A 14830-nucleotide genomic window follows, 5' to 3' on the forward strand; every position below is an offset into this window, starting at 1 on the left:
TGCTTCTTCCCGGTGCAAGTGAGTACTTGATCTTCCGACACAAATCCTTTTTAAATTCCGCCGTTTGTCCAAATCCGTCGCCCGCCCCCCGATTTCTGTCGCGTGCAGGCCGGCGCCGATGCGCCACAATCCGATCACGTACGCCAAAATCCCGGGGCAATTCGGCGCAAAATGTAAATATTCGGGAAACCCGACGAAAGTGCTGCGTTTGGACCTTAGTAAATGAGCCCCACTGGTTGAGATTTGTCAGGTGGACACCTGGCGGACACACCAGACCAAACACAGCCATGTCTAGTTGCTAGTGGCGACAAGCTGCCTGATTGGTGCTCTGCATGCCATCACACAACATGTACTGGTTAGGCAGAGCTGCCGAATGGAGCAAGCCGAAAATAAAGTTTGGGTCCGCTCATCTCTAGTCTTTATCTTAAGACCTGATGGTCTCTTTAAAACCTCTGGGCCTGGCTACAACTTCACCCTCTGCACCTTCTGAAGTTACACTCTTGTTTCTTTTGCTGGAGTTCTGTGGATTGGTTCCCAACCACCTATGACCATGCGATGCATGTCCTTGTCACAGCATGACCCACCTTTGTAAGGAGATCCATACTGATAGAAGCTGGTCATGTTACTTAACTGAGGAATGTGGAGCTACCTTTTACTTTAGTTTGAAATTGGTAGAAGATAAAGTTTAGGGAACAAGTCCAAAGGACAAAGGCCTACAAGCGCCCTAGAATACTTCCAGTCAAAAACTCCATTCAGTTTACAGGGAATAACATAATTGTCCGTCCTAGAAATTATGCCAGGTCCTTAATCTTATATACATGAATACTATCATAAGGTCCTGGCAGGGTGATTGTTAATGGACAGATATAGATCACATGATTCTCCATCTGCGGCCATTTTATGGTCAGTAATGTCCGGCCGATGAGGTAGAAGACAGAGGCTTCACTTTACATATCAAAAAAGCGAAGCAGAACTATTAATAGATGTATATTGGTAAATTACCCGTCACACTTACACACATTACAAAAGTGGCCAACCCCTTTAATTTGCTCAGTACAAGAGAGTCAGCCCCTGAAGAAATCTACAAGAAACCCTCAGTTGTCTTTTAAAGCAGAATCTGGAATTCTATTAAAGCAAATTCTCTGCTTCTACTTTCCATATGATAGGAAGCGCGTCTTTAGCAATTCCCAGATATCATGTTATTATTGGAACAATTCCCTTTACAGACATGAGTGTTCTCATAACAACCGTGTAGGAGCGAGGAATTTACAATCATCCATGGCTGCTCTGATACACTAAGAACTACACAGGTCATAGGTGCGGCCAGTGAGTCTCATGGGTCTTAGGTTTAGTGTTAGACAATATTTTAAAATTAACACTTTACTTTACTTTTACTTTCGAATATGTTTTTGGTTCAAAAATGCATCTAAATGGAAAGTACATGGGAGGCAGTGTCAGGAGAGGGAGGAGGCTTACCACACGTCAGCTGGGCCTTTTCTAAGGCATGAAGTGCTCGGCCTTGGACTTTTTGGGGATACATGCAGACTGTGTCCTCACTGATCCGCACCGCAGTCTCTTCTGCCCATGTTACTATCCATTTCATATGGCAATCACAGATCAGCGACTCAGTGCTAAAATATCTACATAGGAAATAAGGGGATATCTGGTTCAGAGGCAAATTTCATCCATTCATCTGTAATTATAAAGTACCTATTTAACCAGGGCCGGTTTTAGACAAAGAGGGGCCCTGGGCAAAACTAAACGTGGGGCCCCAAAATAAAACTATTTTATGAGCAGTCACAGTCAGTAAGAGGCTCCTCTAGCCCTGCACAATAATAACACTTTGTAGTTACACACAGTAGTAGGTAAGTGTCTGTAATATGGGACTGTAGGAGAATGTTATAGGAGATAGATGATAGGGAGATTGATGAGAGAAGATAAATATGAAAGATGATATAGATTTATATATGGACAATAGATTTATAGATGCAGAAATGATAGAAATGATATATACACTCACCGGCCACTTTATTAGGTACACCTGTCCAACTGCGCGTTAACACTTAATTTCTAATCAGCCAATCACATGGTGGCAACTCAGTGCATTTAGGCATGTAGACATGGTCAAGACAATCCCCTGCAGTTCAAACCGAGCATCAGTAGGGGGAAGAAAGGTGATTTGATGCCTTTGAACGTGGCATGGTTGTTGGTGCCAGAAGGGCTGGTCTGAGTATTTCAGAAACTGCTGATCTACTGGGATTTTCACGCACAACCATCTCTAGGGTTTACGGAGAATGGTCCGAAAAAGAAAAAACATCCAGTGAGCGGCAGTTCTGTGAGCGGAAATGCCTTGTTGTTGCCAGAGGTCAGAGGAGAATGGGCAGACTGGTTCGAGCTGATAGAAAGGCAACAGTGACTCAAATCGCCACCCGTTACAACCAAGGTAGGCAGAAGAGCATCTCTGAACGCACAGTACGTCGAACTTTGAGGCAGATGGGCTACAGCAGCAGGAGACCACACCGGGTGCCACTCCTTTCAGCTAAGAACAGGAAACTGAGGCTACAATTTGCACAAGCTCATCGAAATTGGACAGTAGAAGATTGGAAAAACATTGCCTGGTCTGATGAGTCTCGATTTCTGCTGCGACATTCGGATGGTAGGGTCAGAATTTGGTGTCAACAACATGAAAGCATGGATCCATCCTGCCTTGTATCAATGGTTCAGGCTGGTGGTGGGGGTGTCATGGTGTGGGGAATATTTTCTTGACACTCTTTGGGCCCCTTGGTACCAATTGAGCATCGTTGCAACGCCACAGCCTACCTGAGTATTGTTGCTGACCATGTCTATCCCTTTATGACCACAATGTACCCTGTAACATCTGATGGCTACTTTCAGCAGGATAATGCGCCATGTCATAAAGCTGGAATCATCTCAGACTGGTTTCTTGAACATGACAATGAGGTCACTGTACTCAAATGGCCTCCACAGTCACCAGATCTCAATCCAATAGAGCATCTTTGGGATGTGGTGGAACGGGAGATTCGCATCATGGATGTGCAGCCGACAAATCTGCGGCAACTGTGTGATGCCATCATGTCAATATGGAGCAAAATCTCTGAGGAATGCTTCCAGCACCTTGTTGTATCTATGCCATGAAGAATTGAGGCAGTTCTGAAGGCAAAAGGGGGTCCAACCCATTACTAGCATGGTGTACCTAATAAAGTGGCCAGTGAGTGTATATATATAAGTAAAAGAAAAATGCCAGTGGCTCAAGTGGCTCACTTGAAGAAGGCTCCAGGTCTGAGGAGCCGAAACGTAGTGTTTGGACACATGTGTGAATAAACTAGTTCACTTTTTTTCACATCAAAATCTCGGAGTGCTGCCATTTTTCATTTACTTACATGTGGATGGACTCTGGTCTAAGTCCTGGGATGTGCACCTGAGCCATATTTATTTTTTTTATCTGAGTGCTGCTGCAATTTTGGCTTATTCTATATATATATAGTAGAAGAGAGGGAGAAGATCGATTTATAGATAGATAGATATGAGATAGATAGATAAATAATTGAAAATAGGCAGCACTCCAAGGTATTCACTGAAAAAGCAGTGTTCTTTATTCCATGTTAGAGTACATTAAAGTACATAAGCCTTATGTACTTTAATGTACTCTAACATGGAATAAAGAACACCGCTTTTTCACTGAATACCTTGGAGTTCTGCCTATTTTCAATTACCTACCTTTGGAGGACCTAAAGCCTGGTTCTGAGTGCCTGCACCCACCACTGCTGTTTCTTTGATGTGCTGTTTTGGACTTTCCCTACGTAGATAGATAGATAGATAGATAGATAGATAGATAGATAGATAGATAGATAGATAGATAGATAGATAGATAGATAGATACAAAAGGCTAGATAGATAAATGGTTAGATAAATTATAGGAGATAGATAACTAGACACATAGATGATAGATATATAGATAAATAGGAGATAGATGATAAGCATCTTCACCCAGGGATTCAACCAATGGGTATTTAAAGAGCAATATTGTATATGCCAGTATATCAGTACATCTTTAGGACAGGGGGCCCTGGGTAAATACCCAGTTTCCAATTTGCTACACCCTAACACCAGCCCTGTCTGATGATGATGGCCTGGGGAGTCATGTCATAGGACAGTCAGTCACCCCTATTAGTGAGACGAGGGACACTGTCAGCGCAGGGATATGCACAGGATAATTTTATATACACATATCTCAAAGTTACAGAACATAAATCATGTACTTACATGACCTTTAGTGATGAGAGCTCTTTGAATAGATCAGATTCCAAAGTAGAGAAAATGTTTCCAGATAAATTTCTAAAATAAAAGAAGAAAGAGAAAACCATCTGTCCACCATAATAAAGGTACATCCACAAGTTACAAAAAGTTGTCTTTGAAAATAATTTAATTGCCTGTCATATAAATTGTTAATTTAAAAAAAAAACATTTTTGCCATGCATTTGGGTCATGTCAAATGTGGAAGTGGAGCATTTAGTATTTAGTAAGGGACACTTACTCATAGATCCAGGCACTGTGACTGTGGTAATCTTATATTAATTATCCAATTAGCCTCATTCCTTCTATCATCATTTTATAATTATGCCAACAAACCTGAAGGGCACCTGAGGACGTTACCAGAGCCCCTCTGTGCTTCAGCTTCACGGGCTGTTACACTGTGCAGGTCTCCCCCTGTGTAAGATTACAGAAGGTAGAGGGATGATAGGAATTGTGCGTAATGTAACAGCCTGTGAATCTACAGCATGGAGGGCCCCCACAGAGGATAATTAAAAAAAAAATATATATATATATATTAGAAGGAAGGAGGCAGTGGATATTATTATATATAATAATATATATAAGAAGATTACCGCAGTCAAGGTGCCTGGATCTATGAGTAGATCAGTCAACCATCAGTCACTGGGTGCAGTCGCGGCCAACTAGAGGGGGTTAAACGCCAATTTCAAGGTGAATCATTTTGGATCAAATAGATTTGGACCCACACCAGATCTTTGGCAAAATTTGGTAAAGCTTCTATGAGGGGAATCTTTCATGAGAGAGTGAGAACTGGAAAGTTCTAATCTAAGTGTTTATTAAGGAAACTATAAAAATAGAATAATTATCATGGTACTTCCCACTGACATATTGTGCAGCTTCAGGGCAATGACACAGAGGGTGCATGTTACTACTCAAAAAGAAGGAACTACAGACTTTTCCTTGGCCTCAAAATGCCACAATCTGGATCTAAAGAAACTATGAGGAGCGGAGAAAGGCTCCTTCTGTTACCCCGGGAATGTTGTACTATAAAGCTAATTATCTTCTATTTAATGGATGAGAAATCCCATTCTATTTCCGTGTAACCCATGATTGGCATATAAGCCCTCGTTTATTTTCTTAATATGATTTACTTAAAGGGGTTTGTCATGTTTGACAGATGTTTATGAAAGTACAGCATGCACTGAATGCGCCCTGAAAGTCTGTTATATATCCTATCTGCAAGCAGCATGTTATAGAGCAGGGCGAGCGAAACAACTCATGTTAAAAAGGAAAATGGATCTGCTTCTTCTGCTTTATAACCTGCAGCCTGCATATAGAACACTAGTACAATGTGATCCACTCCTCCTGCTCTATAACATGCTGGATGTAGATAGAACACAATGTACAATCTGACCAGCTCTTGCAGGACACAGCCTCAAATCCAAAATTTACAGTAGCGTCCACTCCTGCATATAACCCCTCACATGGCTTGTATCCTCTCCTGCATATAACCCCTCACATGGCTTGTGTCCTCTCCTGTATATAACCCCCTCACATGGCTTGTGTCCTCTCCTGTATATAACCCCCTCACATGGCTTGTATCCTCTCCTGTATATAACCCCCTCACATGGCTTGTATCCTCTCCTGTATATAACCCCCTCACATGGCTTGTATCCTCTCCTGTATATAACCCCCTCACATGGCTTGTGTCCTCTCCTGTATATAACCCCTCACATGGCTTGTGTCCTCTCCTGTATATAATCCCCTCACATGGCTTGTATCCTCTCCTGTATATAACCCCCTCACATGGCTTGTATCCTCTCCTGTATATAACCCCCTCACATGGCTTGTATCCCCTCCTGTATATAACCCCCTCACATGGCTTGTGTCCTCTCCTGTATATAACCCCTCACATGGCTTGTGTCCCCTCCTGTATATAACCCCCCTCACATGGCTTGTGTCCTCTCCTGTATATAACCCCATCACATGGCTTGTATCCTCTCCTGTATATAACCCCTCACATGGCTTGTGTCCTCTCCTGTATATAACCCCCTCACATGGCTTGTGTCCTCTCCTGTATATAACCCCTCACATGGCTTGTGTCTACTCCTGCATATAACCCCCTCACATGGCTTGTATCCTCTCCTGTATATAACCCCTCACATGGCTTGTGTCCTCTCCTGTATATAACCCCTCACATGGCTTGTATCCTCTCCTGTATATAACCCCCTCACATGGCTTGTATCCTCTCCTGTATATAACCCCTCACATGGCTTGTGTCTACTCCTGCATATAACCCCCTCACATGGCTTGTATCCTCTCCTGTATATAACCCCTCACATGGCTTGTGTCCTCTCCTGTATATAACCCCTCACATGGCTTGTATCCTCTCCTGTATATAACCCCCTCACATGGCTTGTATCCTCTCCTGTATATAACCCCTCACATGGCTTGTATCCACTCCTGTATATAACCCCTCACATGGCTTATATCTTCTCCTGTATATAACCCCCTCACATGGCTTGTGTCCTCTCCTGTATATAACCCCCTCACATGGCTTGTATCCTCTCCTGAATATAACCCCCTCACATGGCTTGTATCCTCTCCTGTATATATCCCCTCACATGGCTTGTGTCCTCTCCTGTTTATAACCCCCTCACATGGCTTGTATCCTCTCCTGTATATAACCCCCTCACATGGCTTGTGTCCACTACTGTATATAACCCCCTCACATGGCTTGTCTCCTCTCCTGTATATAACCCCCTCACATGGCTTGTGTCCTCTCCTGTATATAACCCCCTCACATGGCTTGTGTCCTCTCCTGTTTATAACCCCCTCACATGGCTTGTATCCTCTCCTGTATATAACCCCCTCACATGGCTTGTGTCCACTACTGTATATAACCCCCTCACATGGCTTGTCTCCTCTCCTCTATATAACCCCCTCACATGGCTTGTGTCCTCTCCTGTATATAACCCCCTCACATGGCTTGTATCCTCTCCTGTATATAACCCCCTCACATGGCTTGTGTCCTCTCCTGTATATAACCCCTCACATGGCTTGTGCCCTCTCCTGTATATAACCCCTCACATGGCTTATATCCACTCCTGTATATAACCCCTCACATGGCTTATATCTTCTCCTGTATATAACCCCCTCACATGGCTTGTATCCTCTCCTGTATATAACCCCTCACATGGCTTGTGTCCTCTCCTGTTTATAACCCCCTCACATGGCTAGTATCCTCTCCTATACGTAACCCCCTCATGTGGCTTGTGTTCTCTCCTATATATAACCCCTCACATGGCTTGTGTCCTCTCCTGTATATAACCCCCTCATGTGGCTCGTGTCAATGTGGATTTGAGACATCTGCAACAAAAAGTCTCAAAAAGATGCCAAAATTTGCACCTGCCAGGATAGGAATAACTGAATCACAAGTAAAAAGACATAATCATACATAAGGCGCAAAAAAGAGCTGCCAAATGTCTCAAAACTTCACCAAAGAAAAAAAAAAAAACTATGATACATGTCCCATACATGTGTGCACATTCTGCTCGTCTACAATCAAGCGATCCAAAAACGTGAACAATTTTGAGCACTTAGCCGGTAATTTCACACGTACAGTTTATGGAGATTGTGGAGTCCAATGAACATTTCCGGCGACAGACATCCGATCCGGTTGTTGGACAGATCTCTGGAAGAAAGACAAGAAGAACCGTCAGACAACTTTGACAATGGACCCCAGGGACACGTTACATACCAGGTTACAGCGCATTGTACATGCGGATTCTGGCGTCGGCACTGCCTTCCCGTTGTTAATGGCGTTTTTGAGTCTCCTGTCTGGAATACAGGTTGTAACATTTTAATGTGTTTTATGCTTTTCCTCATTTTTCGCAATCTGGTCTGTGGGGTTTTAATGACGACTTATTTAGCGGTGATTATAAATCAACTATAATGTGAGATTACGGCGTCATTTGCAGCCCAGCTGTCTGCTCCTTGTAGCGGCGGCACACGTGCTCGCTTACTTGTGTATGGTGCGCTGCAATACCTATGGATCCTCGCAATTTCGCCTACATTATTTCAGAAGTGGGAACAAACTGTGCGCTCCGAACGATTAAACATGAATGACTGTTCAGTCTACTGTTTAATTGCTTGAAAACATATAAACAGCTTGAACACATGTAAAGCTCCAATATACAATAATCGCTACAAATACACAGTCATGCTTGTTGAATCGCGGATCGCTCTCTTGATGAAATGATAGATGTCGAGCCAGAAGCACTCAGCTCCACTAGATCCGATTAAAATCTCCCCATCTAGTTTTTAGTTTGGGAAAGGGCTTTGTATTATTTGAGAAACTAGAATAACACTTGAGATGACGACATTGCAGATTTAACCTTATGTTCTACGTCAATGTATCGATTGGGGACTGATGTTCACTATGGTCTTTCAGATCTCTCTTGAATGTGTGCACCATTTTGGAGAATTGACATGATACCATTAATTGACTCACTTTTCCAAATGAGTCTGGAATTCAATTCTTATATATGATACTAGAATCAAGGTTCTTGGGGAATGGAGGATGGGATGTGCCCCTTCTGCCTTTTTTCAATCTGTGATTTCAGGCCCTCTTGACCTTCAAAGGTCCAATGGCTCTTGTGTACATGTGAATCGAGATAAGGCACAGATGTAGGAGGATTTCATGGGCATAGCCCCTTCTCAGTGGAAAATGTGGTGGGTACTTTGGTGGGCCATGGGCCCCCTAGTAGGCTTGGACCCAAGCTACTGCCCAAACCACTTGTATGATAACCAATTTCTGAGTTTATGCATAAACCAAATCTGTTAGGATTAGAAACAAGTGAATATTGAAAGACTCACTTATCAGAAGCTTCTATGAATTTTACTGATGTTTCAATTCTAGTCTGAATGGAATCAGTCTAAACTGTTGCCCAATTGTTCTAGAATTTGCTATTTAACCCCCTTTATTCCACTAAAAAAACAGACTTTATTTTCAATTTTGTTTAGTAATTTTTTTTTTTTTACCATTTTTTACATTTTTCCTCACCTATCCCCCCTCCGTCAGCCTTGGGGTGAATAACAGCTGCCACTTCAACAGATTGAAGCAAATCTTTAAAGGAAATCTAACATTTGTTAGACATATGCATTGTGAACCAAACATACCTTCAGAATGCTGTAGCTACACTGATGCAGAAACACATCTTGTATTATATTTGATCCAAGTTCTAATCTAAGCTGATCTAAAATTCAGGACCTTGGGAAAGCTGGGAGCAAATTGGCTGCCGTACATAAACACATTACTTCCACATACACAGGAGCATCTGGATGACTCATACACAGCAGCTGGTGGATGGTGCATCTATTGATTACTCCTGCCTGTCAGGAACAACACAGTGAATGCAGCGTCCTCTGGAGCAGTGCATAATTAGGGTAAGAGGAGAAGCGCAGAGCAGCCACAGAAGCCACAGAGCCTCATTATCATAATTTTATAAATACTTTTTCAGCAAAACCACTCAGCACAGGGATTAAACAAAATATGTTCCTGCATGTCCTTGTCTCTGGTGATACTTGTGCCATTGCAATGGTGCAAGAAATATTATAGAGATATGATATCAATAAGTCATAAAAAGCAAGTAGTTATCTAGTACTTATCTTCTTCTGCTTTATTATGGTATCATTAGATGGGGCATTGAGTGGAATTTATTTTTCAAAATTTTAGTTGTTGTTGCCAGCACCGATAGTGCCATACACTGGGACTTGCCATGACCCCATTAAGTTATACCTTAACTTAATGTAGAAGAACATTGGTTTGTAAATTAAAGTGTAGTCCCAGGGGTTGGGCTTTGGTTTGGATGCATTTCAAAAAACAACATGTTACTTGTCTGTGCTGCAGCCTTCACCTTTGTGCTCCTGTACAGCTCCTCCCTCCTTCTCCTTCACAGAGCTCACAGCCTGTGAGCTCACAGCCGTCACATGTTGTTTTTTTAAATGACTCCAAACCAAAGCCCAACCCCTGGGACTACACAGAGGATTATGTCAGGGTGCAAGGTAAGTTGTAGCACACAATTATATTGTAATGCAAATGCTTAGAGAAGGCAGAAAAGCTGAGCAATGCAGGTGTGATGGACTTCTGTAACCTTTCTTTAGTGAAAATTAGGTCCCTGGTCACAGGTTCCCTTTAAGCACCTACTTTATCCCTTTTAAACTAGTGGTCCACCAGAACCACACCGAATCTCTCCTTTCTAAAAATAATCCTAATGGAGCTTTTGCAAAATATAAATTTATCCAGCCAACAAAATCCCTGGTTTACATCAATGGTTCTAAATAATTACAATTTTGGACAACCCCTTTGACTTGACACTTAAAATCTCTACATATCTGAAGACAGGAAAGCCTTCTCAGTACTCTTATTACATGTCTCTTCCATGACTTGTAGATCACTTTTACAGTCACCGTCTAATTAGTTACTCAAAAGGTCGGTAGGTCCTCCATGGAGATGTAGGAATTGTAGTCCAGCCACAAAATGTCTTGAAACTGCTGTAGACTTTGCGCCCTGTGCCAGGAGGTGATCTGCTGTTATTGCTTGGTGACATATTGCCGTTCCCTGTGGTAAGAATGTCGATGTGAACACAATTTACAAAGTAATTCAAACAGAATTAATACTTACAGACGCCTCAGCTCAGAAAGTCCATAAAAAGCCCCTGGCTCGATGGCGCTAATCAGGTTATTCCGCAGATCTCTGGAGATAGAATATACACGCTGCAATTAATTATTGGCGTATGGGCTATTGTAGAGGGGACGACAACACAGGCATCAATTCACATTTACTTCAGGCTTACTGTTCAATATGAAAAGCAATAGAAATAACAATGAGGAACTTGAGTCAATGTATTTGTGATTTGAGTCCATAAAAGGGGGTATAATGGAGGGAGCATTTTAAAAGGGGGCATAAGGAGAGGGGGACTATAAATGGGGGGTATAAGGAAATATAATGCATTGGGACACTTTGGGGCACAGTTACTAAGGGTCGTGCCACACTTTAGTCAGACTGTTCACCTTCTTCATGGCGTACACTGCTTGCACAGGTATTTAATAAGTGACTCTTTTGTGGACACTATAAGTGAGAGCATAATGAGAGGAAGCATTATGAATGGGGGCTTCAGGGTCGGCTCCTGGTTTCAGTAGGCCCCTGGGTGACAGAGACTCAGTGGGCCCCTTTGCAGCATTAAACATTCAGAAACTAAAACAGTTTCCTATTGCCTAAAATATTCCCTAGTTCATCCTCCAAAACAGTCCCTTCATGTGTATTATATATAAAGCCCCCATATCTCATGGATTTCTTAGGAACAGCCTAATATGGGGCCCCCCAAAAGCTCTGGGCCCATGGAACTTTCCCGGTATGCCCTGTGCTGGTGCTGGTCCTGGGGAGTGTAATGAGAGGGGGATTTATGAAGAAGGCGTAATGGAAGTGAGCATTACGTATTGGGTAAAACTAAGCATAATTGTCCAGCCCTCTGAAACTATTCCAATTTCCCATGTGGCCCCATGGAAAAATTTATTGTCCACCCCTGGTCTAGTATCTTTCCTTTTATCACATTCGGTATGAAGAACAGCATATATTACAGCCCTATTCTGACAGGAAGGAAGGGTTCCTTTGGGCCAAAAGATAAATGATTGTGGGGACCCAACCTTCCTAATCCCCTGGGAAATGGATTGTTCTTGTTTCCTTATTAGGTTGTTTTTTCTACGATCCAGTAATGGGTTGGAATCTAGGCCAACCGGAGGATTCTCTTTCGGGCCCGTCCGATACAAGGCACCAGAGTGTTACTTATGAACAATAGACCGAGAAACTGTAATGTTCTTACCCTGGCCTGGAGCGCTACTAGGGGATTCACTGATACCTACTCCAAAGAGTTGTAAGTATTGCTAAAGCCATCTGCCACATTGGGGCAGATTTACTTACCCGGTCCTGTCTTGATCCTGCGGTGCGTTGTCCGACAAGGATTCGGGTCCGGCACGATTCACGTAGCTTGTGTGCCCGAGTTCCTGCATCCGTCGCTTCCCCGCAGAGATCCGCCGGAGTTCACCTTCTTCTTCCCCGTGCTTGTAAGTGTGTGTCTTGCTACACATTTCTAATTGTTAAATCCTGCGCATTGCCCGAATCCGCAGTATTGCTACAGTAAAATGTAACATGGTGCCCACTGGAATTAATGGGTTGTCCAGATTTTTGTAGCTTTGGGTGGGCTCCTCCCAGTTAAAGATGTCCCACACTTCATTGACAAATAAGAAATAGATTGGCCAAAACTTATCAATCAAATAATTTTTTCCAGGTAAGAATTAATATTTGGATGTACTTATGAAGGTGTGAGCATGGGACTCAGCAAATAGATGTGTCCTTCCATATTCTTCTTCTTGGTTGGACATAAGATATCTTTGACCATATTGAAGACATTACAATTTTGTGATATGTGCCCTTATATGGCCACTGTTACATGAAAACTTGACATCTTCAACCAAATTAGACCTAAATTCCAGGTGGACACATCTGTATGGCTGGGTTCATATGTGGTTTTAGGTAAACGGTCAGGGTATTCATTGGAAAAGCTCCCGACGTATATGCTGAGCGTACTCATCGACCTATACTGGCAGACAGAGGCATCATCTGAAAAAGATAGGATGGGAAGATATAGCAAGCTACGTTTTTCCATCCTGCTCCACGACATATATGCTCAGTGGCGGCAATAGAAGTCTATTGGGTGCAGGATGCAACGTATTGCAACCCTCCTCCATTATACGTCGCTCAGCAGGAGAGAGGATGTTGGTGATGTCATTGTCCATATAAGGACAGTGCCCTCATTGGGGGGCATCGGCATCATTTGGGGGAGGAGGGGTCTTTGGGCAATGTATCCTACTGTATTACCATATGGGGGAATAGGTCTGTGAAATAAGGACGCATCAGGACGTGTCCTTACGACGTATAGGAAAAAAAATGAGATGTGAACCCGGTCTACTCTGTATTACAGTGTATGAAATATGGCAATAGGCAATGGTGGTATTGTGTTTAATATAAAGTGGAAATTATGACCATGGTCATGCATGAGGAGCCATCTCTAGGGTTATATGATGGTCTTCATGACAAGCATAGAACAAGGTTATCTAGGTCACCATGAGCCATAGGTCACAGAGGTTGCGGTCGCACCTGGGCCCAAGAGGTTTAGGGGGCCCTTTTGGTTTCACTTTCCCATATGAGAAGACTATTACCTTAAACCATACATTATAGTCGGGGGCCTGGCACAGACTTTGCACTGGGGCCCACCAGCTTTTAGTTATACCACTGTCCATATTCATATTATAACTCTACATTCCCAAACATTTCTAGAACAAAAACTTTGCTTCCTATATCAAACTCTGTCGCATGAACGTATTACACACTACAGTCGGCTAATCCATTTGGAATTAGCAAAGCACATTATTAAATTCCTATTCGCTGCACTGAAACCTTTAGCGGCAATTGTAAAACCTCAATTTATAACATGAACATTAAATCATCCCTTGCTTGGGATGCAGACAGTGTATTGTTAAACATTGAACTATGGGTTGTGTGGCTTAGGGACTAGTTAAAATTCTGAGCGGAGATCTCAAATGTCATCTGTTTGGGAACTTGCTGCAGTAAAGCAATGAGGTATCATTAGAGGATTAGCAGGTAGGGTAGAGGGACTGTCTGGCTGAGCAAGGGAGAATAATGGATGTTTTGCAGAGAAGTGATCAGTGCAAAGTATTTATTGGACCATTTCCTGCCTGGATAGATGTATCTATATGTATTTAGCTTACTGTTTGGGTGCTAGGACATGGGAAGCCAGCTCTGCCCTTTGTGTGACCTACATCCTCTACAAAGACCGTCATGTCAAATGGAACATAATACAGCCAAGGCAAAGATTTAAGAGACTCGTCTCCTACTTCTAAACATCATAAACATCATAGAAGCAATCCTAAGTGCTCGACATAATGCAGGCATTGGAGGTGCTCAGGTCGGAGCATTACAAGACCTTTAATAATCTGGCAGCATTGCAAGTGCTAAAGGTATAACACGAGTCTGTGAACAAGAAAAAAGAATAGAAAGTAGTGGATATAGACAAAAATAAAAGTTGGAGAGGAGTTTGTATTATGTTAAAAAAAAAAACTACAAATGACCAGAAGTCTAAATTATTAAATTAAACTGACATTCAATATTCATTTTAGTAAGTGAATACATCACCAGAATCAAGCTCACTACATCCTAGAGCTAGGAAAAAAAGCTTCTACTGAAATAATTTTCTTGTTAGCTAGGAAATTACAAAGCCAAATTTACATGTAGCTGTACATTAAGAAAAGAAAAGTTTACATTAAGAAAAGAAAAGCCTCAAGAAAAGGGTTTACAATACAGATACAGTAACAGAACAAAGTTTACTATACAAAATACCATACCCAAACTTTTACATAGGTACGGCACCAAAACTAAGCTTAGCACCAAAACTAAGCT

General features: G+C 42.3%; 1 protein-coding gene across 1 annotated transcript in view; it reads right to left on the reverse strand.

Annotated features, from left to right (window-relative positions):
* Positions 1–14830, reverse strand: part of ADGRA1 (adhesion G protein-coupled receptor A1) — a 453444-nt gene that overhangs the window by 329038 nt on the left and 109576 nt on the right. The window contains exons 3-6 of the mRNA XM_072131164.1: positions 10979–11050; positions 7916–7987; positions 4285–4356; positions 1477–1640 (exon numbers count right to left, since the gene is read on the reverse strand). Coding sequence (XP_071987265.1) covers positions 1477–1640; positions 4285–4356; positions 7916–7987; positions 10979–11050 — 380 coding nt within the window. The remainder of the gene's footprint in view (positions 1–1476; positions 1641–4284; positions 4357–7915; positions 7988–10978; positions 11051–14830) is intronic.

The sequence above is a fragment of the Engystomops pustulosus genome, chromosome 11 (assembly GCF_040894005.1).
Source record: "Engystomops pustulosus chromosome 11, aEngPut4.maternal, whole genome shotgun sequence".
NCBI classification, from domain to species: Eukaryota; Metazoa; Chordata; class Amphibia; order Anura; family Leptodactylidae; genus Engystomops; species Engystomops pustulosus.